Source organism: Girardinichthys multiradiatus, chromosome 14 (genome assembly GCF_021462225.1).
Source record: "Girardinichthys multiradiatus isolate DD_20200921_A chromosome 14, DD_fGirMul_XY1, whole genome shotgun sequence".
In the NCBI taxonomy this organism is placed as follows: Eukaryota; Metazoa; Chordata; class Actinopteri; order Cyprinodontiformes; family Goodeidae; genus Girardinichthys; species Girardinichthys multiradiatus.
Window position 1 is genome coordinate 17,196,142 of NC_061807.1, and position 27,250 is coordinate 17,223,391.

Sequence of the window (27,250 nt, forward strand, 5' to 3'; positions counted from 1 at the left end):
ATGGTATTAGATTCATTTTATTCATTTTGGGTATTTGTAGCTGACCGATGGCACCAGAGATGCAAATGAAAATGTCTGTAGCACTGGTATAGAGAAGGGCATATATCAAAATAGCCCATCTGTTTCAGCATACAAGCTAGCATTAGTACTATCTGGGCATTAGCTTGTAGTTTTAGTCCTAGCTTGTTGCCTTTGGTGCTCGAATAGAACACAGCTGGACTTCTTTTCACACCTAAAAGTCTACCTGAAAGATCTTTAGGAGACAAGGAAAGATGTCCAGTTTTCTGCTGTTCAGAGACTTATCACACCCTGGATGACTGAGAACCTTCAGCATTGCTAACGTCCAGCATTAGCAATATATTGTATGCATCTGCTGCAGCATTTTCTCAACATTTTTAATATTTGTCCAAATATCAGTAAAATATCAACAACAATACTTTAAATTTTAACATTTTGGGCTGTTAAGCAGCACATGAATTGGCGCTAGGGCTGCGGCCCGTTGTGTTGTTCCTTTTTGTAGTGCTGTCTTCCAGCATTTGTGCTGTTAGCGAAGCTAGCTGCCACAGGAAGCTTCCTCAACAAAAGAAGTAAAATGTTGATATAAATATAGCTAACACTGAATGACTACTGATTGTTTCTGCAGCACAGTTAGCTGGTACAGGAAGTTAGAAAATCAGCTTTGAAATGTGTTTGTGATCCAGTCATTAATTTTTGCATTGTGACAATACTTTAGGCAGGTAATTATTTTGGTAAAGTCTTCTCAATAGTGTTAGCATTGGTGTTGCATGGGATGTTCCTTTAAAATTAGAACTTAGCAGCCAAAAAAGCCCAAAAACCAAAGCAATATAACTATGTTCATGACATACACTGAGAAAATATTGTTCACTTGAATTTATTTTGGTATCAGTGCTGGATATGACCACAGTGCTACCTGGAAAAAATGTATTTCCAAGAATTTGACTTTGAGACAATATGTTGATATGTAGAGGCCATTATTTTGAGTTCATGAATATCTCATAAGAGCTTTAGGGCATTAAACAGATCAATAATATAAAAACATAAAAACCATTTTAACTAGTTGTTAATTATCTGTTATTTATTGTTTTTAGTATTCAGTAGTCTTACTACTTAAGGAGATATTTTAGGAACGCTCCAAACATCTGAGCCAATGGATTGTTAGAGAAAAAAAATAGAGTAATGAAAAAAAGGTATAGAGATATGCAGATATTAGAAAAAGAGCAAGGCAGAAGTTCACTGAGCCACACAAGGCTGTATATAGATTACTTTCTAGAGCGAACATTTGTAGGAGTCAAAAGAATCAGCGAACAAAAAGTTCTGAGCTGGTGATGCGGAGCAGAAACATAAAAAACAGGAACAAGGATGCAAATGAGAGATGAGCAAGAAAAGAAAGTGGGGGGATGTTTGCTTGAGAAAAGTTTCTGTGTGACCTGAATATGGCTGCGTTGTTCAGCTTTGTTCAAAGAGGAAAAGAAGTATCTCTCTACAGTTTGTCTTTTTTTCCAGTTAGCACTAGTTTCTCCTCATGATGCAGCTACAAGTTTCAACTTAATGTGATATGCTCGCCCGCCGCATTGCATTGTATTCTATGGAAGGTGCTGAACGCAGCGGGAACAGAACAACACGGCAGATGAAGGGTGTGTTTTTGATGCCGCAGACAAACGCAGTGTGTGTTTGGATTTCTGTGTGTGTGTGGACGTGCTCTTTTCAAATGCCAAAGCATCCAGCGTGCCTCCATCCCGTGTCTCTGCGGTTATCCGGAGTGTGATATGTACTGGATGTGACATGGACGCTGCAGCGTTCTGGACCACCTCCGGACAGCGGGATGAGCTTGTGTGTTTGTATGTGTGTCTGCAATGACAAGGGCAAAGTTACCTTCAAAGTCCCATGATGCCAACCAACTATTCAAACACGGCTTTGCATCCTCCCTCCTGCTGACCGCCTCCTCCCTCTCTCCCTCCTGCTGTAAGCCTTATCGTTCGAGCTTTACCTTCCTCTCTTCCTTTTCCCTCATCCGTCTTTCTCCCGCGCCATATGGAAACCATTACAGCCGTTGTCATTTCTCACCACCTACATTCCTAGGGGCTTTTTCGATGCTCATTGACTACACCAACATGGTGCTCCTGTCTCCTTGTTCACGCTGCTCCTCATAGCAGGCTTATCTGTTTTTCTTTCACCTGCCTGTTTCCATTTCCCAAGAAACATCAATTTGACCCCCCCCCCCCCCCCCCCCCCCCCTTTGTTAGCTGCATGCGGCTGTAAATCTTGCTTGTAAATTGCCTCGGTGGCTAGATTGCGTCTCTTGCGGGTCCTGAATGACACTGCTGTTTCATCTGTTTCTCTCTAATCACCCTTGTTTAGACACTATAAATTAATTTACAAACAATAGGTCTTTGCATTAAAAGATTTTTACCCTTATTTGAGCTTTAGTTTTGGGCTTCGCCAACTCCATAGAGACATATATGTCTCTTTATCTTCTAGATGTTCTTCTATTAATGGGTTCCATTTAGCATTTCTTTGTAGATTTTGAGTATTCACAATAACAAGGTCACTGGAGATGGATGTATTTGTCTTTTGTGGCTTCACCAGGTAGTTTTTGCCTGACTTTAACAGAAAAACAGATTAGTGTCCTCTTATTCTAGGCCATGGCAATGCTGTCATTGGATGGTATTCCTAGATTAAGTTTTAGTTTTTCTAACTTTAAAAAAAACGTTCTTAGTGTTAAATTATGTCGAAGGTCAAGGTCGGTGAAATATTTATTGAAGATTATGACAATGGCTGTGTAATCTTCACAGCTTCTTCCTAAGTTTTCAAATGCTTGTGATTGCACAAACTTTGAATACAACTATTGATCTTTGTAATATACAGAACCCTGAAATTTAGCTGGATGGATGGATGGATGGATGGATGGATGGATGGACGGACGAAATTTAAAGACCATGGGATAGGGAATAAAATCTTGATATACAAATGTTTTTCCACACATTCTTGTTTTCCATGTTCATCCAGACCTTGAAAATGAGCTAAATGTAAAGGTTCCATAGTTTTCCAGACTAAACAGAAACCATCCAGATATTTAAATAATTAATTAAACCTTTTATTTTCCTCATGAAATGTAAAACTGACAAGAATATTATTTAAAACGTTTAAAGTGTTTACCGAAAATAGGGTCGTGCCACATGCAAATTCGAAAATTTCCTTTCTTTTATATAAAGGCCTCATTGAAGCTGCATTCATTGGTGATCCGAAGCTACAATTGCTGATTTTTACCGCAGAAGTTTTCCTTTGGATTGGAAAGCTCCGCATATTGTGTTTCTTAGTGGCCTTGCTCTGAATTGCCACACAGTATCTGGAGCCTTTTTGGAAACTTGAGGCCATCTGAGAGAGCTTTGATCAGCCAATCTCAGCCAGTTTGTGTTGAAATTAAGTAAATCTTTCTCTTTACATCCTCCCGCTAACTAAACAGATGACATAAAAACAAACGTTCCTGGATGGAAAGCCTTCCATCCTTCCCCTCTCCATTCACATCCATTTTCATCTATAATAAAAATGTTCGGAGGTATCTGGGCCACTGCTTTTGGAGAGAGACTCATCAATTTACATTATAGCTCTCTGTTCCCTCCTCTCTGTCTCTTTCCTAACCATTCTCTGTCTCCCTCCATCTCATACAAATGGGCCTCAATCTCTCTGCAGCTGCATACACACAGTCAAAGACCACTTTCTGCAGCTCCACTCCAGGGTATATGGTTCTTTAATGAAGACAGTAATAATGATTATGGATATTTTAAAACCATCTGACGGGCCATGTGCACTTATGGAAGCAGAAGCCTCAGAGTCTGGGATCAAAAGAACCCATCTGATGAGGGGGGATCTTAAAAAATAAATGGATGTTTTGGATGATAGATTGATAATAACACAATTAAAAAGCGTACAAAAGATTGTGTTAAAGGTGTTCCAACATACATTTTGATGCACCTCCACATGGTCGTATGATTTTTTGATGCGGGGGCCTTAAGTTCACCCTTCAGAACGGGGGTTTCAGCTTCTGCGCTCGCAAAGCTGATCAAAGACGAGGTCAGGATAAAAGAGCTACAACATGAGTAAAATTTAAAAGCTCCTGAATCTTTTATTGTAAACCTTGCTGAAGCGTGTAGAACATAACCAGTCAGGAGAGCTGGGAGAGTCAGATTTTTTTCTTTACAAAATCCACTCTCAGGAGACAAATTGGTTCAGTTCGTGTTTTATATACACCCCAGCAGATGTTTCACGTTATATGTTGTTGATGTTTCTTACAGGACTACTGATTGCTCCAACAGGAGGCTGGAAATGGATAGTCCCCTCTCTGTGTGGGTGCCCAGAAATAAAAAAATCACGGCAAGTGATTTAATCCAGCGCTGAGCCTTGAAACAATGTTTTTCTTCAAAAGGTTAAAGCTGCCTGTGAGTAGAAGTGGATAATTTTACATCTGCAGATCTTCTCAATCATAGTGTTCATAACCAAGCACCCATTGCTTATTCTCTTGGTCGACTGGAGCCTCATTAAAGTTCATTGGAAAAAATGACAGATTTGAGTTGAAATTTATGATTCCAAGAATCAAAATGATGAAAATGGATGTGAATGAGACATTCCTTCTCCAGAAAATGAGACCCCGAGGATTTTCCATGAGCAGCCACATCGATGACATGCAGGTGTTGTGGCTCAGCGGGAGGGCGCGCTCTGAGCATGGACGCCATACCCCATCCCCTGCCGTGCTTTTGATAGCGTCATTACATACATTAAAAACGAGGAGAAGGAAAGGCGAGGTCACTTGGGACCCTCCGCATGTGTAATTATGCAGCATACACCATGAGATTAGAGCAGACAGCTTTATGCACCGGGGCCCCTGCCATAAATTTCCCACTCTGGAATGCCGTCATTGTTTGTTTTTTTGCTCTGTTATAGCTGTAGACTCGGCTGTCACTCCTTGGCTGCACACAAGCTAAACATCAACCCCCCTACAGACAGCAGAGGAAGCTAAGGTTCAGAAGAAACACACTCATCTTGGTCTTTGCCCTTTGATGCTTTATCACTTTTCTCTTGTCTCCATCATGGCTCTTTATATACTCCTGAGGGTTTTCTCAGAGCTCTCGCTCACCTGCCCTTCCCACATACTCACACACATTTTGTTGTCCTACCGCCCTCTACACCTGGCTGCACCTGTGTGCCCAGCTTTGGTGCTGAACGGGGCTCAGGTTGCTGCTTTGGAATCTGGGAAATGTTTCAGGCTGCCTGATATGCAAACCCAAGTATGGAACAAAGATGCACAAGAGTAGAGAATTACAGCTGCTTGCAAACCACATTTTGTCTCATTGCAACTACAAACTTTAGGCTTTATTATTGGGATTTTATGTGACAGACTGGCACAAACTGGTGCATATTTGTAAAATAAATGGAAAAAAGACTATTCTTTATGCTGGGTTATTTCTCTCATCTTGAGACTAACATTTTTGCTCATTCTTATTTGTAAAACTGCTCCCAGCTTCCCAGGACCTCTGAACATCCTCCCTGTGACGGCTGAAAAAGTGATGCTGCTACGACCATGTTTAGCTGTGTGGATGGTGCATTCTGGGTAACGTGCAGTGTTGGTTCTGAATAAAATAACCTTCACATCATAGTGTTGCCACCACCTTGTTTCATAGTGGGGATGGTGTTTCCAGGGAGCGCTAATTTTCTGGCATACATTTGGTTTCCTGAAGTCTCATCTGATCTTCTCCCTAATGTTTTCTGTGTCCTCTAAATAGGTTGTGACAAACTGCGAACCAGTTTATGGTTTTCTCTCAACAATGACAACGGGTTATTAGACTAAATAGGGCTGTTTTGTGTTCTGACTGTTGCAAGGTGACAAAATGTGCGTTTGCAAGGAATCTCAGGAAGACACACGGAAGCAAGTGCAGCTGGTGAACCTCAAAGAATGGGTGAAGTTTATTAGTAATGAAGCAGGTTGTGCAAAATTTAGGAGGTTTTTAAGCTGAAAGCACGAAATGATAGATGAGGAGGGAATGGAGGACGGCAAGCAGGAGGTGTAAAAGGTCAGTGGGGGGGGCTGACACTTGAGTCTTCTCAGCTCAGCTCGAGGGTTGTGATGGGGTGATGCTTGGGTTGAGAAAATGATGTTTCTGCCCTCATGAAAGAACTCAGAAAAGAAAAGGTTTGAAAGCCCACCCTCTCCATCTCTTCTTCCCCCCAGCTCTCCTCTGCCCCCTCACCCCACCTCTCTGTGTCACCTCTGGCCCCCTCCAGCCTTCCATGCCATGTTTCAAAGTGTGGCCACATGAATGGCTCTATTGTTAAAGGCTGAGAAAAAGGGAAGGGGAGACAAGGAGCGAGGCAGAGTGGACAGAGGCAAAGATGAGAGGGAGTGAGAGGAATAATGAAGTAAGAAAAGATACGACTGGTGAAAGACTCTCGGAGAGAAATGTGCCCTAAAAGAAGAGAGTAAAGGGAAAATGTAATGTTGCTCTGGGCTGCTTCTGAATTGGATGATTTATTTAGATCTGGTCATAGAGGAACTCTATAAAGCAGTTTATAGGCTCACCTTACCTCACTTCACTTTTTCCCTTTCTGCTCTCCGATTCATCCTCTTCCTTTTTTCTTTTTACAAGGAGTGAATTTTACAACCTTGCTCCATCTCTGAGGCTCACAAACTAAACTCCACTTTTTTCTGCCGGACTTAAACGCGGATTATAAGCATCCACTTTGTGGAACAAAATAACATTGTTGTTACCGGATGCTTGGCTGCAATCTGGGTTTGTCAACAGGTTTTGCCCCACGTAGAGGAGCTGGAAAGTGTGAATTTGGAGATAAATCCACGCTGTTTTCCTTTTCCTCTACTGCTTGATAAGATTGGGACAAGGTCTCCAAACCTCATCCTGTTTTCTGTGCACTCAGGTGCTATCATCCACTCTCACACACAAACACGTTTCAGGTAGGTTAACCTGGGTTAACTCAGTAAATCCGACACTTTGAAAATGGATCATGAAAATTGAGTTTTGCAAAGGAATCTTTTCGGAATGCCCATTTTTCTCATTTCCATCTATCAAAGTATATCTTTTCCCACTTTCTCTCTTCACTGATTTCTGCCTGTTTTCTTTCTGTCTTACACGTAAAAGCTACCCAGTAGCTTTTTACCTCTCAACACATACCCCGCGAGCGTACATCTGTGTGTTTGCTCTGTCATTCTGCAACGCAGCTCGGCTGTGACTCAGGATACCACCAGATAAAGCTTACACAATGTGTCATGCAGGAAGCAAAAAGGTGCTTGTTTTTATAAGAGTGGGCGCCAGTTGATTTCATTGTTCATGTTTGGAGAAAACCAAACCTGTGTGTGAATGTGGGTGGATAAGCCCGGGCAAACCTTTTGTGTTCAGCACAGGGTGTGTGTGTGCCTGTTGCCGAGCAGTTAAACTGATTTTTTTTCTTTGCTGCAGATACCTGAGGATCTACCACCATGTTTACATTTCAGAGTCTATAAATGGTGTGAATGCCAGTCTGAAGCCAACAGGAAGGAGAGATATGTCTGTGTTTATAAGTGTTGAGTGAAGCAGAGCGCCTAGCCTCTCCAGTCCAAGTATGGCCTGATAACCCCCGGTGACCTGCGTAATGAGAAGTGGAACAGTGGTTTCCCAGCCTTGGCCGAACCTTCTCCGCCGTTCAGTCTGCGCTCTGGAGTTTCTTCAGTGCACGCCCCGAGCCAAGCATACCTACTGATAAAGCTTACATCTCATTTTGTAGCAAGAGGCCTGTTAACGCTCAGCGCTCCAAGGTAGCTCTCGCCTTGATGGAAGAGGAGGAGTATGCGGTCAGAAATATGCAGGCACGAAAAAAAGATTAAAGCTCGGAAGTCAGATCTGAAATGATGTTATTTTCGACTTAATCGGGTTTTAGTTGAAAATCTATAAACTGGTGGGATTTGATGAGCTCTAAAGAAACACGTTCACAACATGACTTTGTCCAGTTAGGTGTGCAACTGATTAAAAGGACTCTGGGTCAATTCTTCCCTCTCCCAATTTTTACCCACTTTTTGTACCTACGCATTACCATTTTGTCCCTTCCTACTTCTATTTTGTGCCTGTACACAAAATATTTCACTCCCATGTGTGTCTCCAACCTGCGGGTCCGGAGCTACAAATGGCTCTTTGGACCATTTTTTTTTCATTGAATTTCTACAACACAATGACACTAAAAGTAGCAGTAATATTTTTTAGATCTATTTTTCTTGTCATTAGGTTAAAAACTGTTCCTTTTTATCTGTTGTGATGTATCCATTCTCTTCTTTTAAATGTTTTTCTCTCTTTTAGAACCTAACAATAGAAATAAAATGGTGGTTCTTGAAAAATGACAACAAATTTCATGTAGCAGATACTTATCTGTCGTCGTTTTTCACAAGCTCATGTAACATTTGTGGCTCTAAACGAGTTTTATTTTTCTGGGCTGAAGGCAAAAGTAGATCTTTGGATTGTAAAGGTTGCAGACCCCTGGATTTTAAAGGAACATGGAGATAAATGGTCCTAAAACAATCGCAAATCTCATGAAACTGAAGACGTATTAAGCTCTCTCCCCATTCATTGTAGTTCTGATCCCTGTTTGGGCTACTTAACCTTTATGAAATTTGACAGATTATGTCCCCTAATTAGGAAACGTGTGCAATAATTTAGGTGAATGTTGCAATAGTGATATGACTTTCAACAAATAAAAAAAATGCTTAACACTGGCAAAGTCTTTATTGTGTTTATTGGAAACATACATAACCTTATTTCTTATTCAATGTTACCTCTTAGCACTTATCAGAGTAGTAAAATATGAGAAAATAGTCGACTAGTTTATCTAGAATGGATGTGGCTAAGATGCCATATGCACTAAAGCATGTATACATCTAGACTCTTAAACTGTTTTTTTGCAGCTGCAGTTCTTGAAAAGACCCGTTTATCTAGGAGCAAAATTTAATTATTGAGTTATGCCTGCAGTACAGCTGACACTAATGAGAGGGGCACTGCATGTGAAAAAGTTCTTGCTTTTCTAGCTAATTCCATTACCTAAAATAAAATTGTCTAATTTTTAGGGCTTCCTAAGGTTGTTAATCTTGGACTTGCCTGATTATTTTTGGCTTCCAAAAGAAGTTATAAAAGCCTTCTTAAGAAAAAAAAAAAAGTTTGTGTAACCCATTTATTGAAAGCATGTTTTACCACTTCTTTGGCCAACATCTGACAAATACCCTCCAAGTAACTGGATTCTTAATCTACATATGGCCTAAATGTGAAAATCCAGGTCCAGAACCTTGCTTTAGTGTGTGGCTTTGCAATTAAAGGAAATTATTTAGGTTGTTGTTAAAAATATTGTCCTTCTCACATAGTGCAAAGATATTAATAAACAAATAGCTCCATAAACAAATAGCTCCATAAAGCTATTACATAAAGGGGGGTGGAATATACTGACATAAATGCACCATTTCTGTTATCTTCCTCCACTTGTCGTTTTACGGGTGAATGGAAACAATGCCCCGGATTACGCTAATTGGCTTTAGCAAGACTGAATGATTGCAATCCTGAAATGACTAAATAATTGTGACATGTCGGACTAAAAGGTGAGCTTGTTTTTTTTCTTCGACTCAACAAATAAATCTGTCATTCCTGCTTTATTTGACACCAGCGCAATTTTTTTGACAGTGCAGTTATTTAACATCCTTTATTGTCTTTGCTTGCTTTGTGATCCCGTTTTGTTTACTTTTAATACTCAAATGGTTGTCTGACAGCAGAACAGAGAGAATAATTAAGCAGGTTTTTTTTTTTCTCATGTTGCTGTGACTCCCCAGTGTTCATGTGGATTTGATGGAAACAGAAGCGGGGTCTCAAGCGGAGGTGAAACAAAGAAAAATTAGCTAGTTTACCACTACAGGCAATCGTTTCCTCCCACTTCCACATCAAGGTGTCACTTAAAATTCTATGAGAGTGGAAAATCTCCCCCCCCCCCCCCCATGTTGATCTTTACTGCTACAAACTATTTTCCTCTTTCCTTTCAGTAGTAGCATTCATTTAAACTGAGAAAGCAACACAACACGTGTGGATACGCTACTTTCTGTTTCTCCACTGTGCTCAGTCTGCTAACACGTTGGATTAGAATTATTGTCGGCCTCAGGAGATCTGTTCATAACTCATAGTATTTGGCCTTATCAGGTTGAGATGGCCTTGTGCTGTGAGGGGGGATGACAGAGCCTGAGTCATTGCATGAGTTTTTGGCCTTTTTTTCAGCTCTGGTTAGCGCTGCAGCGAGCCACAAGCTCAACATATCAGCAGTTTCCTGCATTTTTACATAAAAACTTTCCCTCCAAATTTAGTTTTTTGTTTTAAGGAAACTAAGTGACCCAAATGAATTTAATATAAAATCAAAAACAATTGATGGAAATACAGTTTGTAGTACTGATGATCGTATCTGAGGCCAGGATTTTTGAATTAAAATTGTGTCATAGAGTAGATGACAGTTTGGATCGCCAAACAAACACACTTCATCCTTGAGTGGATGACATACTGACACCAAGACAGCTAATTTCCAAACTCATTAACTGTACATACCTGAGATCTGGCTCTGACAGTGTTGTTCTTTGTTCTGCAGCTCTGCTGAGATGGTTGTCTGCCTGTTTTTCTACCTCCGCGGACATGCCTCAGTTCTCACTTCTAAATATAAACACTGCAGAAATAAATAAAATAAATGAAAATAGGCTCAGAGAGAAGGCGTTCTTCAAAAAGGAAAAAACTTTTTATAAAATGCTTTGAACTGCTGTTTTGATCTTTACTCTTATTTTATGCTTGCATTCACATTTGGGGAAGGGAAGTCTTTGTTATAACTTTATAGAACATGAAGTGTCTTCTGCATTTTAAAAGACCTTAAAAGCAAGTTAAACAGATGTTCTGAATTGATTGTTTAGGTATGTTTAACTGTCTTTAATATGTGGGATGTTCTCACACGTATGTTATTTAGTGTGGAGTTTCTCTGCTACAATACATATATCAATACACTGCATACAAGGCAATACAATAAAGACACGTGAGCAGCAAATGGCAATTTAGATTCAATTTACCACACAAACATGACTTAGTTCCATTCATTGCTGTGACTCGACAGAATACAAAACGTTATATGATCAGACGTGATTTCACTTAGCACTTAATCACGTCCAAGTCAAAGCAAAATGTGATACACCACAATGCAATGAAACGCGAAACGATTATATGATACAATACTAATATGATATGATAAAATATGATACAATATGGTAATATGGTTTGGTATAATATGATACTATACAGTAATATGGTTTGGTATAATATGATACCAAACAGTAATTTGACATGATATAATATGATACAATGCACTTCGATAGAATGGGATTCAATGTGATACAATGCAAATTCTATACTATGCAATATTTTATAACACAAGATAATTCAATGCAACATATTGGAATACAGTAGAAAACAATGTGATTTACTTCATTAGGGTGCATCAAGTTTTTATCCAAAAACTGCATCTAATTACGACTGCTCTAGCAAATCTCTTGCGTTGCCGTAAACGGGTTTGAATCAGAAAAGATTTTGGGACTGAATGTTGGAAAACAAAATATTTTGGGTGGATTTAATTTTTTTTATTGGTCAACAAGAACTTTTTATTGGAATTTGAATATGTTTGACACTGTCTTCTAGTGTTTAATTTAGTATTTAAATATCATAGAATAAAATCTGTACAGGTCCTCCAGGGTATAGACGCCTGTTTTCTATAGATTTAGAAAAATTCAAACATAGCTGAACTAAGAGAACTAAAAGACCCATCTGTTGCTCATTCAGCAGCATAGACAGGTGGTGTATAGAGACTTTAATTAACAATCCCAACCTCGTTTTACTCGCCCGGCTAAATTCATTCTCCCTGTTTCCCTGCTACTCTTCCTCCAGGTTCAGGGACGACAAGGGCTACGTTCTCTACCCTCAGATCGGGGACCGGCTGGACCTCATCTGTCCCCCACTGGACACGGCCAGGTCCACGCCGGAGTACGAGTTCTACAAGCTCTACCTCGTGTCGTCGCGGGAACAGGCGGACCGCTGCGAGGTGATGGGTGCGCCCAACATCGTGCTGACCTGTGACGAGCCCACGCGGGAGCGCCGCTTCACCATCAAGTTCCAGGAGTTCTCGCCGAACCTCTGGGGACACGAGTTCAAGAGCATGCACGACTACTACATCATTGGTGAGATAAAGGGGTTTCATGGCGTTGTGTGTTGAGCATTCCTGCAGGGTGTAGGTGGTGCTTGGGTGGGAGGGGGTTGTTATGATTGCATGGTTGATTTCTGATTGTGCCTGAGTGTGTTTGTTTATTCCCCCATGATGAAGACGCAGATTAGGCGGGTGTGTTTATGGTAATTATGTCAGAGATCTGTGTTTAATCTGGTCTGCAGGTGGTCACAAAACTACAAGCAGCCCTGGCTGTATTTTTAGGGTGTGTTGGTGTAGATCTCAAGTCATCCAGGACACGACAATCCTATGTGCTTAAATACAAGGCAGCTGAGCTTGTTCTTGTTTCCTTTTTATCACTCAAAAGCCATGTTGCGTCTTGAATGCAGACTCAAAAGTTAAATTTTGGTCCTATCTGACCAGATCACCTACTTCCAAATGTTTGCCGTGTCTCCTACATGGCTGGTGGCCAACTGCAAATGGGCCTTCTACTGGCTGTTCTTAATTTTATTTGGAGGTATAGAATCCAAGTACATCTATCAATTCTTTTCCATTTGCAAATTATGCACTACCTCTTCTTAGTTTATTGCATAAAATCTAAAAAAATACATTAAACTTGATAGTTGTAGAAGTTAAAGGGGCACAGAAACCTTTTAAGGCACCAAATCTGCTGTTGTGTTGGATTTTTTGAACACCAGGTGATCTTCCGTGTGGCCTTGACAGCATGTTTAGTCGTGGTCACGTCTTTGTGCCCGCTTCGTGTCTGTTTATCGTCACAGCCAGCTTCGTAGCAACCGTGAATGAAGAGGCCAAATTATGTTTTGGTTTACTCAAAAGGTTTGTTTGGAGTTAGGTTGTGCCCGATGAGGTCATCGAGAAGAGTCCAGCAGAGCATTTTTGTACCGGATGGAAAAATCTGCGTGGAAAGGTCACGCCAGCCGAAACCCGGGGGCTGTTTTTAAACACAGGCCCAAAGCCAAGCAGGTTTAGCACTCACAGCTAAAACACATGCACAAACACAAAGCGCACATGCATGCATACAAGAAGCATTCCCACCGCCCACAAGTTTCCAATACAAACACAGACCCTGCAAAAACACCTCAGGAGTGAGAGAATGAGCAGGATAGACAAAGAGAGAGACCCTGTTTGATTCCCACAGCTCTCCGCCCACACACCTGCGAGCTCTTTTTACTCAGGTGTGCAGATGCTCTTTTCAGTGTTTTCTGTCTGCTGTTGGGATGGAGGAAAAAAAACTTAAACCGAGGGAGAGAGAGCAGCTAGGAGAAGGTGGAGGAAGCTGGGACAGACAGGGAGAGAGGGAGAGAGAGTTGGAAATAAACAAAGAGAATATGAATCTTCCAAAGTCAGTCAAGTCCCTCTTGCCTCTTTGTGTTCTATATTTGTTCGCCGTTTCTTTTCTTGGTCTTGGTTTTCTCTATCAGCCCTCATAGCCGGCATGTTTTGTGAGGAGTGGTGATACACTGGGCATGTTTCCCCTCCACCCTGCATCAGCATCAGCATACTAATGTGTCCCTTTAGCTTCATTCAGTTCATTCACAACAAAAGTCGCCTCAGTTACACAGAAAAAGCAAGCAGGTCTCGTTTAAATTTAAATATTTAAACTAATTCAGTTGTAAGATTGGGTGTGAGTGATTTTATGGTAAATCCCCCATCCTATTTTGACTACTATGGCCCTATTTTCACTACTTAAAAGACAGTAATGTACAGATCACCTTTAGCTTGAAAAAGGACAGTGAAACAAAATTCTATGAGCACTATGGGAACAAAAGATATTCTGTGCCTTGTAAAAATATTTATACCCCTTGAACTTTATCACATTTTATAACGCTGCACCAACGATTTTCAATGTCTATTTTCATGATTTTATGTCATATATTAACACAAACCAATGCTTAATTAGAGGATGATGAAAAATTAATCATAGTTTCATTTTTCAGACACTATTCTTGTACTTTGGTCACTAGAAATCTAAAGGCAAAAGGAGAAAGAAGATTTCATCTACAGCTTTTTTATGTATCTGTATTTACTAATGTAGTAAATGTTCAAACTTCACAGGAAATGTTAGTAGCGATAAGCCTGGATGTAAAGTGAAAAATATCTCCCAGATCTTTAACAGCCATGAAATTGTCCTGAGATAAACTGACACTTACAGGGAACATAAAGCATGGTCTCAGACAACCAAATTTAACTAGTGATTTAAAATCCTTAGGTGTCAAATTTTGTACTACATCTTTAAAAACGTCTACAAGAAGGACGGTACAACAATACTTTATGATATGGCAGCAGTTTAATAAGAGCCACGTGTCTCAGGTGGTTCTGAAACAGACTGACCATGAAGGGAATAAATTCATACTCAGAACCCAACCCACTGATCTGAAAATCAAAACTTCACATTACAGTTTGCTTGGGTGCTTAAAAATATGCCATTTCTGCTCAAGTAACAGCCTGGTTACAAACCACGGAAGAGGAGTCTGACACTGCAGTTTTTTCCAATATGGAAATAATGAAAGTGGAGTGAATTTAAAAGGTGGTAAAGAGCATGAAAGGAGTAGTGATCCAAAAGCAGGCCTCCACCGGTGTACCTTCCACAATGTGGAAAATGAAAATAGAAAGAGTAAAGTGTCACTTCAGACGCACAACACTCATGGTTCTCCTCTTAAACAGCACACGTCCCTGCAGAGGAAATCTGCCTGTTTGCAACATCTGGCAGCAGAAGAACCCTGACTACGGTTTTTACCCTAGAATCGCACATTTAGGCATTTTTTGAGGTTCCTTCAACATTTCACACTAAGTATTTATTCACATGCCTATAAAAACAGACTCTACGGTCTTGCTGTTCTTAGTTGGTGAGTGAGAACACATCTCAGCTCAACGGAAGTCATCTTTGTATGGATGTCGCTTTTTGTGAGGCCAACAACGGCGAGCATAAATTCCCCAAAATTCCTGCAAGTAGCATGCTTTTGTTGTGCTATTCATGCCCACCTGTTCCTATAGTATAGCGTAGTTACCTAAAGGGTTTGCAGCCCCACCTCCTCTACAGAGACTGGCAGAACACATTAATAGAAACTAGTATATCTAGTTGTTTTACTGTGTAACACATCAGGTTAATGTAGAGATTACGCTATTTTATTAAAGAACACAAAGAAGTGCGTCCACCATATTTATTAGGTATGAACAGATCCGGCTGGTCTCCTACTGATTTAGAATCTATTTCTAAGGACCATAATATGTACAAAAAAAAATATTTGTTAAAATTGTTTGTGGTAATTCAACAATAAATGTAGCCACCATGTTGGAAATGTGCTGCACGTTCTTTGATAGAGGTCTGAGTTTTAAATCCATCAAAAAATGAAGGAATTACGAGATTGTTCCCTTTTATGCATCAAAGGAAATATCCTTAACCTTTATCTGCATCAAAGAACGTGCTGTTTGATGTTGCATTTAGGAATAATACTGGGGTTTTATCTTTAGAGTCATTTAGTGAGCAGAATACAAAAATCGTTTTTTTTTTTATTGACCTTCTGATCACTAGTCAGATCTATTTAAGGGAAAACCTGCCATCTTTGATCATTGCCTGATTGGATCTCTAGTTTTTTTATTGTTATGTTTGAAGAAGGAATGTGTCCGTATGAAATTCTCTTGGTATGATAACCCGACTAAAAATACTACACTTTACACAATCATTTGACACAAAATTGTACAACATGATTCAAAAAGCAACAATTATTTATTCTGCTGCAGTTTTAATATTATCTTTAACATTTATTTATAGTTTTTTGCTATTTGGACATTAAACAGAGAGCGTAATAAACACCCACTAAATTTAGTAGTACATTCCAACTGGTTATTGTGAAGAATATATGTTATATATTATGATATACTGTATAATGTATATTAATACATTTTGGCCATTTTGCTTTTTATGATGCAACACAAGTCTACAAACGGATAGTGGTTGATTAGTTAGGCCATTTGTGCAGTTAACCAGCCTGCAGTCTGCTGCTTTACAGACATGCTGCTCATAGTGTGAAAGTTATAGTTTTAGAAAGTGGTAATCAAATCAAGCGTTAGTCTAATCAAGGGAAAGGTGTGGGAGCCTACCTTCAGCAAGCTAACTGGCAGTAGTTAGAAACAGGTGGAGAAGGGGTCTATTCTTTGCTTCGATCAGTTTAATTTGTTCTTACCATTAGCAAGAAAATAGTGTAGAAACCTTCTTTCAGCCAGCTGACTGGCAGTTTACAATAATATGTTGTGGAGAGGCACCATAGTGTTATCTTATGTACCAAACAGCACCATTGATCTTTCTTATAAACCAGACAATAGTGAAGGAGCCTTCTTTCAGCCAGCAGTACACAGCAACAAGTGGAGGAGCATTTTTCTGGTTTTTGAAGCTGTAACTTTTTTAACCTTTAGTGTGTCGTGATACCAGTAACTCACAGATGGCTGGTGTACTAGGTTCACAAACTATCATTAGAGATCTTGAACTCAACAGGGGTCATCTTTATTTTCTCGCTGGCTGCTGCAGTCCGCAGGTTGTTTAAACCGCTCAGGGTTTGAATGTTATATTTCTGTAACATGTTGAATAAAAGCAATAACTTGTAGACCTACACCTTTCCAGCAATCTCTCAGTCCCTTTTCTGGACTCTCACCTGACAATCAGGAGTCTCGAGACAGGAATGCCTTTATCTGCACGCCCGCAGGCCAGACTAATCGATCAACAACTTCAGCCCAGTCGATCTGCAGCCATCACTTTCATATACGCTCGAAATGTTACGAGTGGGGGGACGGGGGGTGGTGCGGTAAGGAGATAACTGAGAACATCTTCAGACTGCGGTATGCCTGTGATTGCATGTCACTAATGAAGAATTGTATTCAGTCTCTCGTGAGATAATTAATTACAGTTTATCCAGCTGTGAATTTACAGACGCGTATCTGCTAACCGGCCATGTCAGTGGAAATTACACAGAACACGCCGTGAACTACGGTTACTGGATGGGTTTAGTTGAGGGCGAGCATGTTTGTGCATGCATGTAAAGGTACTGATGTATGCGGAAGCCTCGAGGTTATCTCATTTTAATTAAGAAATATAACTGCTGTAATTTCATTTGCACACTGCAGAGTGGTCACACATGAAAAATGTTCGAATGGTGGAGGAAGCAGGTCGGTGGAAGGTAATTTCAAAGTCAAACCCATTACAGAGTACCTGTAACTTGGTTAAAGCCCACTGGCTGTACAGTTTCTTGTACAATTTGTCACTATAATAAACACATAAAATAATAATGAAACTCTCTATGTTCTGATTTCTGCTCTAAAATTATCAGCAAGTAGTGTAATTGATCCCTTTTAAAGAAAACAAGGTGATTTACTAGTAAATCTAAACTTTCCTCAGGTTTTATAGCCTGTAATTCATCACAGACGCCACTGTTTTGTAATCAGATTACTTGAATCTCATTAAATGTAATTCTTTTCTTCCGTATCCTGGGGAGAGGAGAGAATGAGCGAGGGAAATTGATTTGTCATACTTATTGATTGATGTTTTCATTCCTAAAACGAGGTCAGAGTTTATGTAAGCCTATTTCTATGTCACTCTCTCACTCCTGGTCTCTCACGTTCTGTTTTGTCTCCCTCCTTCCCTTTCCCTCTCTCTCTCTTTATGTCTGTCTCTCTCTCTCTCTACCTCCCTCCCTCTCTTTCTCTCTCTCTTTCAACATCTCCACCCTTGTGTCTTTCACCATTCAAATTCTCCAACACACTTACACATACACATTAACACAAACCACAAATCATGCCTTTCACTGCATTTAAAGAATGCTTCAAAAACAGCTGTGCTTGTGGAACATAGTCTTTTGCATGAATGCACATGTATCCTATTACTGCTCAAGGTTGTTTAATTTACTTTGGACTTTTACAGAGAAAGTCAGTTACATCTACGAAATGTTAGCAACACGTTCTGCAATTGTGTCTGGAAGAAAACAGGCCTTAAAAAGTTATTTTCAGGGACAGTTTTTGTGTGACATTTGCCTACACCAAAGGATCATGGGCCCTTTTGACACAAAAAAGGTAAATAATTGTAATCAGAGGGCACCTAAACATTCAGTTTCATGCACATCTGATACTACATCATATACAATTTAAGACTTTTGATGTTGTCTTTACGACTTTTTCGATGAGCTGAAAAAATATGTGGCGTAAGCAATTGAAAGATTCCATATAAACCACATCTGCTGCACTGCTACAAAGTTAAAGCAAAATGTCTTAGTGGTGACCTGATGATAATGTTACGTAGCTGTATGATACCACGCAGGTGCTCTGTATGCACTGATTAAGGCTGCAGCTACACTTATCCAGATATTTGTATATATGGATGTTTTTTCCTCCGTTTAAAATAACAATATGCACCCACATGTTTGTGGGATTACAGTCAAAATCACTGTAATATGTATGCCAAGCCAGTGTGTGGCAACAGAGTTGACCACATTTTTAACCATATCAACATTCAAAAGAAGATCCTAAGTATGGCTACTGTACTGCTTGGCCAAAGGTCCTCCCTAAACAATTTTTATTTTCTCTGTCACTATTTAGCCATTCTGCTAAGACATTAACTTCTTCTGCTCTGCAGACATTTTCACGTCAAAGAAAATAGGAGAAAAAAATATAAAATTATTATTTTTGGCAGAGATGGTGATAAAGGACATGAGCAAAGTGGGCCTCTATGTCATGTTTTTAATTATCCCCAGATATTTAATCTACATGTATACATTAGAGATGTTTTTTTAATCTATAGAATTGTTTAAAATCTATTTTCCCTACTTAAACCCTGCTTGTGTGTTGATGGCAGGTGCAAGCAGAGCAGAAGCAACCTTTTTCCAAAACATTAATGTTAAATGATGTAAACAGTTGCATCAAACATGACAAAAATGCTTCATATGTACTTGACAGGACAATATATACTGCAAGATCACCATCCTTTATGATGCTATCTGTTGTCTGCTGGAGTAGCAGTGTATCTACTGTTGAGAGGAAGCGGTTAGATAAGCTCATTAGGAAGGCCAGCTCTGTCCTAGGATGCCCCCACGACCCAGTGCAGGTGCTGGGAGACTGTAGCAAAACTAAAATCACTGTTGGACAACGTCTTCCACCCGATGCATGAAGCTGTAGCAAAACTGGAGAGCTTCTTGAGTGACAGACTATTACATCCTAGGTGCACAAATGAGCGTTATCTCTGATCCTTCCTCCCAGCAGCTGATAGACTTTATAACTGTTACTGCTACCAACAAACTCAATAAGTATTTGCTGTTATTTGCACAGTTTTTTCTCACTACTTGTAATTAGCCTGTTGTTGCTTTTTATGCACAAACTTGTGTTCATGTTTTGCATTTTTGTATTTGTAATAACTCCTAAGTTTCCATTACTGTACAGTCTGTTATCCTTATTTTTTTGTTTGTAGATTTTATTTACCTTTGAGCGAATCTGCAAGATTCAATGTGCCTTTCACTTTGCTGTTGGCACACCAGAATTCCCCTCCTGTGGGAAAATAAAGGATTTTTCTATTCTATTCTATGATATAAAACAGCTTTATGATATGGTCTGTTTGCTGCCATGTGGTTTTAATCCCCATTTGGGCCAGCTTGCTCTCACAACAAGAAAAAGGTTCTGATCCCTGATCAAAATAATTTTAGACAATTTCTTGCTGGAGATTTTATTTGTTGCAGAGGTATAACTTTATTTAGTTCTAATAAATACTATTTAATACTAAACTAACCAGACAGCACTTTATAACCAAAGTATGTTCAAAGTGTTCTACTGGACAAAACTTCAAAAGATATGTTTGACGGCATCTTCAATAGTAGCCCTGAACAAGACAGATAGGGTAAAAGTAAAACATTTGAAAAAAACAGTGGTGCTCGACCTGGATTCAAATTTGCCAATCAGTTTGTATAAAATGGTATTTGTAACCTTAAATCAACAGTTCATAAAGATATTTTGCTAACAACCAGGTCCCAGACTGTTCAACACAAGAAACAACTCTAAAGAGAATGCAGGTGGTCATATTGATCGGTGCATATTAAAACCAAACCAAATGAAAAACAGGTGTGGTAGTAGGGGAACCGAAACCCGCTGAAAAACAAATGACAGTGAAAACTCGATGCAATGAACAATGAAGAAACTGTTTGAAAGCAAAACTAAGGCATGGAAGGCCGAAACTAGAACAAAGAAGAAAACAGAATAACAAAACCACAGAGCATGACAAAAACTGGCTGCACCATCACATGAGCTGCTGGCAGTAGTACCATTTGCTATGGGGCAAAGGACTGGAGAGACGCAGACAGAACTTTTGGCTCGCATGTGTAAAGAGCCTAAAAAAAAAGAAAAATAGCGGATGACAACATACAGAGGCGGATAATGCAGTCATGTGCACTGCTGTTGATGCACAGCCTCTGCTGCATCTCATCTGCAGGGTGACACTGAAACAACGTGGACACTTTCAATCACTGCCGCCGCTGTCAGGGGAGCCGGGCGCGCACACCGTGAATGATTGCAGCCTCACAGTAAACTTACATATGACCTCAAATGTGACTGATGTCTCTCTCTTACACACACACACACACACACACACACGCACACACACACAGATGTCAGTAATCTTCTTTGGTGCTAACATATGCGTGCTCACATCTCCATGCACAGGGCCTTTCTCATCAGTATATGCGCTCTCACACAAACACGGACGCAGGGCATGTGGTCATAAACACGCCAAATCCACTCCAAAAATGGTTTCGCCACGCATATGTTCACATACACATTAAGTTTTAGTCAGGTCTGCCATTATGAGCGGGTCAGTCGTTGAGGGACTGTAGTGCTGCTGCTGTTGTTGTTGCATACTGTGACAGATGGTGGCATGTGGGGGGGGGGGTATTTTCTAGGGTGTGAGTGTGTGTGCGACTTTTCAGCATGCAGGTACAACCTCTATGTCTGTGCAGGATGCTTGCGAAGGTGCTTTTCTGTGTTGCACGAACAACTCCCGGTGGTGTGTTTATAGAGCAGAGCCCCCTGGGGTCTATGCAGACGAACAACAACAGGGATAAACAACCCTACCTCACTAAAATGAATTATACAAGAGCTAGAAATGTGAGAGCTTTTGCATGTGAGTGTAGTGTAGAAGAAGTTTGTAACTTTTGCAGGAAAGGTGTATTTTGGTAAATTTCTAATTATGATATAGATGTCCTCATGTTCTCATGTATTTTTTCTAGTATGTTTTCTGCACCACTGTGTTTCTACTCAGTAATATAAAGGTACCCACACATTTACTCAAGAGGGTCAACTAAAATACGTGATGCAATGACTATTTAGCTCTATCTATCTTTCCATCAACGCAAACCAGCTTGTCCTATTTCTGCATGCCCACAGCATAATGCTGCCACTGCTTTGTTTCACTGAGGAAATTGGCTGATGTGCACTGTTAATTTCATTACACATAGCGTTTTGCATGTGGATCCCAAAGCTTTCAATATTGTTTTATCACCTAACCTTTCTTTAAAACTTCTCAACAACTTAATTGTTGACCTGTCTGCTGTTTATTTTCTAATGTTCGTTACCAAACCTCTGAAGTCTTTATAGAACATTTATACTGAGATCAGATTACACACTGGTGGACTCTACTTACTACTTCGATAACAAATAGTCGTACTTTATTTTACATAGGGATATAAGGATGAAGGGGACTGAATACAAATGCACGTCACATTTTTCAGACTTATTTTTAAAATCCATGTTTCATTTTCCTTGAGCTTAACAGTTTCTCACTACTTTGTGTTGGCCTATCACATAAAATCCCAATAACATACCTTAAGGTTTGTGGTTGTAACGAGACAAAATAGTATTACTACTTGTACAAGGGTGGAGCCACAAATTAGTGTGTGTGAATATGGTCTAATTGTCGGACATTGCGGGGCTGGCAGCCAACAATGTTGCCGCGCTCAATAATGCAGAGGTACTCACTGGTTTATTTATCAGGTTTAAGCTGGAATAAGGCACACAGTCTAGGTGGTAGGGGAGAGAAAGATTGCAGACAGATGAAGAGAGAAATATGGGTAACAATGGCGAAATGGAGTGAAACAGAGGGGAAAGAAGAGACAATGAGGGAGAGGAAGCAAAGGGAGAAGAGAAACATTGCTCTGCAGACTAAATGGGCAGCTCTCTACATTAGGTTCTGATTCCCTGTGTGCATACGAGCGTTGCTGCACATGTGTGTGTGTGTGTACATACGCACAACTTTGTGACTGCAGCGAGAGGAGCAACAGTGAAGGACACAAAAAAAAGATGGAGAGGATGAAAAGCAGCTGAGTTGAAGAGGCGGCGGATCGAGGCACTCTCGGAAATCTATATCTGCTGAATATTTGATCAAGTTTAAGCCCTCTGATTTAAGCCTCCTGCCAGACTCTAAAGCTAGTGGTAACACAAGGGAGAAAGGAAGAAATGGGGAGGAGGACGTCAACACAAGTATATCTGGTTCTTTCTCAACTGTCCGGTGGCAAGTTACAGGGTACAAACCTGAACCACTGTAGTGGCTTTATGAGTATTTTTCTGGCATAGTTTTTAGGTCAACCTGTCCAGCTAAAGAGAAGACTCACAACAAATTGATTCAGAAAAACATTGAGTATCGAGTTAGGTATAATGGCCTTTCATTAGAATTTCAATGAAATGAACACCAGATGAATGCCACAGCAGCTGTTTTGCTGTAAAATACTGTCACTGGGTTCTTTTTTTAACAATCCTCACTACACAGTGTTTTTAAATGAGCTGCAAATTCTTCATTTAAAAGTCAGTCAGTCAGTCATTTTCTACCGCTTATTCCATTGTGGGTCGCTTGGAAGCTGGTTCCTATCTCCAACAGTCTATGGCGGGAGGCAGGGTAAACCCTAGACAGGTCGCCAGTCCATCGCAGGGCATCACAGACAGACACCCACCACACACTCATTCACACCTAAGGACAAATTAGAGAAACCAATTAACCTAACAGTCATGTTTTTGGACTGTGGGAGGAAGCCGGAGTAACCTGTGAGAACCCACACATGAACACAGCATGCAAACTCCATGCAGAGAGTCCCCTGGCCTGGGAGTGGAACCTAGGACCTTCTTGCAGCAAGGCAACAGTGCTACCAACTGAGCCACCATGCACCATGTATGATACAATATGATACAAAATAACTCAACAAGTTATGATGCAACTTGAATCAATGTGACACTATTATTAATAAACTTTTCTTAAATAAGACAAGTACAGCTCAGACATTAATGTTGCCATTTGATCCACTAAACCAGAGTATAGCTAAAGCTAATTGACACCTGCAGTATCTTAAAATTAAATAAAATACAATAAAATATAACAAAATATATCACAATATAATATGGTATCACAATTAAACATGATAGTGCATGATACTTCATTACTCAATACAATGTGATACCAAAAGATATATTAGGGTGATATGTGATACAATACAATTAGTTGCAATAAATACTGCACAAAACATTACAATAAGATACAATAAGCTGAGAAAAGAAACATACTATGAGATGCAAAATCATATGACACAACAGTATAAAGTGCAATAGATAATAAACATTTACAATAGAATACAATATACTGCATAATATATTATAATGTATTATTATATAATAACGTACAGTAGGATACAATAAATTACAAAATAATACAATGAGATGCAATATGATGCAATAAAATATAATAGAGTATAATAAGCTGCCTTCCCAAAATATCCTTAATCTAACTTCCACAAGAAAAACAAATACACAAAGTTTAGTTCACTTGACTCTCAGAACATTAAAAATATATTAGAACACTTTTGTTTTTCATCAAGGCAACATGAATCTGCACTTGTCACATTTGTTTAGTCTTACTTTAACCTTATTTATGTGTTTTATTATTTAGGTTAGAAAAGGTGCCTTCCTCAAGGACTAGTCCACATAACTTTTTAAGCCGAGAATCACTTAAAACCTTTGCTCCCCTTGTCAGTTTCTGTTTAGTTGTATGTGTTACGGAGTAAAGTCATTCGGAGTACTATACTATGTTTAAGTTGCTGAAAAAAACTAGAAGTTCACTGTAAAAATTTTGAAAAGGGCTTGAATTTGACATTGGTGAAGGTGTAAGAAACCCGACTCTATAATTCATGAAAGGGGCTCCCCCATTCAGACCACCCTGAATCAAATTGTGTTAAACTGCGATGCATTTTTCAACTTCAAGCGTGTTTATATTTGCAGCCCCCAGAGGACACGCCTGCAGCCAGGCCCCTGTAGCGGCACCTATTCTAAAAGGTGGACCTCAGGACTGCTTTTTCACACTCCACCAAACACATCGAATACTCGGGGCAAACTGCCTCAGTCAAACTCTCATCTGTGAAAATAGCCTCAAATAAAGTGCATAAGTATAAAATGGAATGGAGGTGGCCAGCAGGAGTTTAGCGCACAGGATCCAGCTAATTTCCTCCCCTAGAGATAAAGTTTATCTGCATCTCTCTGTGGATAAGAGAATAAGGACAGTGGAAAAGATGGCTTAATTTAAAAAAATTGTAGTCAACTCAAGTGTTAAATGACTAAGCCTGGTTCTTCCTCCAGGCTCATTGAATGTATCTTCATTATAAGCTTGGGAATATGTGTACAAGGAGTTTGCAGAGCACAGCGGGCGTACACCACCATATGCCCATATCCATATCTTCTTTATTAGTGGTACAAATAAGGCAGATGCTTTTCTGGGAAAAATAATAGAGGAGAGGAACAGGTATGATCTGATAGGATGTGACACAGGGAGAGAGAGCGAGGGATATTTGGGAAAGAAAAAAGAAAAGAAAGGGAAGGAAAAAGATGAAAAAAAAGATGTGTGCTGAGTGTGAGTAAGAGAAAGTGACAGATCGCCTGGCCGATTTAGGTCAGCAATCAGAGCGCCGCTACTGTCTGTGTGTTTGTGTGTGTATGAATGTATTTTGTGGGTGTTTGCATGCTGCTTGCGTGACTGTCATGTTTGCGCGATGGTGTGTTTGTGCCGATGTTGTTTGTGAGAGTTTGCGGAGTGGCAGCGGCGGTGTTGAGGTTGATTGCATGAGTGAATGTGAATACATCTCCCCTGCTAAAGGTCACACAAGAAGAATACTTCCCTAATTGGATTGGACCTGGTTAACAATGTATGATTCATTTAACCTTCTTGCAGTGTCTGTATGTCCACACCGGAACGGTTACGCAAACCTCTCCTGTTCGGGTGTCACAGCTCCACAAAAACAAAGTCGCCATTGTGCTGCAGCCATCCGCTTGTTCCAGGATGCACTGAGGTCTGATAATCAGGCAAAGGGGGTGTTTTAACCAAGCGCACCTTTAGGCTGACCTCTGCCATTAGCGGAGCGCATTACCCTGCTAATATAGCCATGATTTAGTGCTGAAGGTTCACGCAAACATGACCCCTGATCAACATAATGAGCATGTTCACACAGACAGATGTTTGGACTATACACACAGGCATGCAGACATGAGGTGTGTGTTTGCTTTCACACGCTGATGAACTTAATGATGAAAGTTTTCTCGCTAACCCATCTGTTCGCCATTTTGGGAAATATATATGCTGCTTTTGTGAGATGGAGGGGAAAAAAGCCTTGAGTAAAGTCAAGTTAGCCTGTCATAAGACTAGAAACAGGAGTTAGCAGGGAGTTATCTTTCTTTGAAGAAGAATTTGAATCTAAGGATGCTACCAACCAATAACTCTGGGGCTTGATTGTAAAATAGATTTTTTTCATTTGTCTCTTTTGTGGTCCAAATGGTAAAGTTGATCTAACAAAGAACAGAAGTACTGCATAAAAAGGATGAACACACTGAACTAAACTGAGGTTCACAGGAAAGTGAGAATGCAGAAATCGCTGAAAACAAACCAATGATGATTTGAAGAGAAGGACTTCAGATACAGGGCTGCACGGTGGCGCAGTTGGTAGCACTGTTGCCTTGCAGCAAGAAGGTCCTGGGTTCAATTCCTGGCCTGGGGTCTTTCTGCATGGAGTTTGCATGTTCTCCCCGTGCATGCGTGGGTTCTCACCAGGTACTCCGGCTTCCTCCCACAGTCCAAAGACATGCCTGTTAGGTTAATTGGTCTCTCTAAATTGACCTTAGGTGTATGAATGAGTGTGTGCATGGTTGTTTGTGTGTTGCCCTGCGATGGACTGGCGATCTGTCCAGGGTGTACCCTGCCTCTCGCCCATAGACTGCTGGAGATAGGCACCAGCTCCCCTGTGACCCACTATTGAAAAAGCGGTAGAAAATTACTGACTGACTTCAGATACACTGAGTGAGCAATTGACAAGATGATGGGACGTAACGTAGACAGAAATAAAAGACAAGTCCTGCAAATAATCTATTTAGCCAGTCGGATGAACTTTTAAATGCTATTTATGCACACACCTGATAGATACTTATAGGGCAGTTTAATAGGCCTTGCTCGTACGTGGTTGGTCAGAACTGCCAAAACAATCTATTGGCCATACATTCAACAGACATTCATCCATCCCATTCCATCCAGTATCCAACAAGGGGCTCTGTTGGGTTGAGATTAGGTGAGTTTGGAGGTCGTTGGGCAACAGTGAACTCGTGTTCATGTTTAAGAAAACAGTTTTAGATTATTTAATCTTTCTGACATGGCACAATATGCTGCTGGAAGAAGACATCAGAAGATTTTTACACTTTGACCATAAAGTGGTGGACGTGGTCAGCAACAATACTCAGGTTGTTTGTGGAGTTTAGACAAGGCTGTTACTGTTACTAAAGAACCCAAAATGTGCCAAAATATAAACCACACTATTATACTACCAGCCCCAGCCTGAGTATTTGATAAAAACTCTTAACAAAGCATTTTTTAGAGTTGTAGGCCAGCATGTGTGTAATAATTAAGAAGTGAGCATTTGTT

General features: G+C 40.1%; 1 protein-coding gene across 1 annotated transcript in view; it reads left to right on the top strand.

Annotated features, from left to right (window-relative positions):
• The window catches only part of efnb3b (ephrin-B3b), a 117,853-nt gene that overhangs the window by 42,214 nt on the left and 48,389 nt on the right, over window positions 1–27,250 (top strand). Inside the window, exon 2 of the mRNA XM_047385694.1 lies at window positions 11,997–12,286. Coding sequence (XP_047241650.1) covers window positions 11,997–12,286 — 290 coding nt within the window. The remainder of the gene's footprint in view (window positions 1–11,996; window positions 12,287–27,250) is intronic.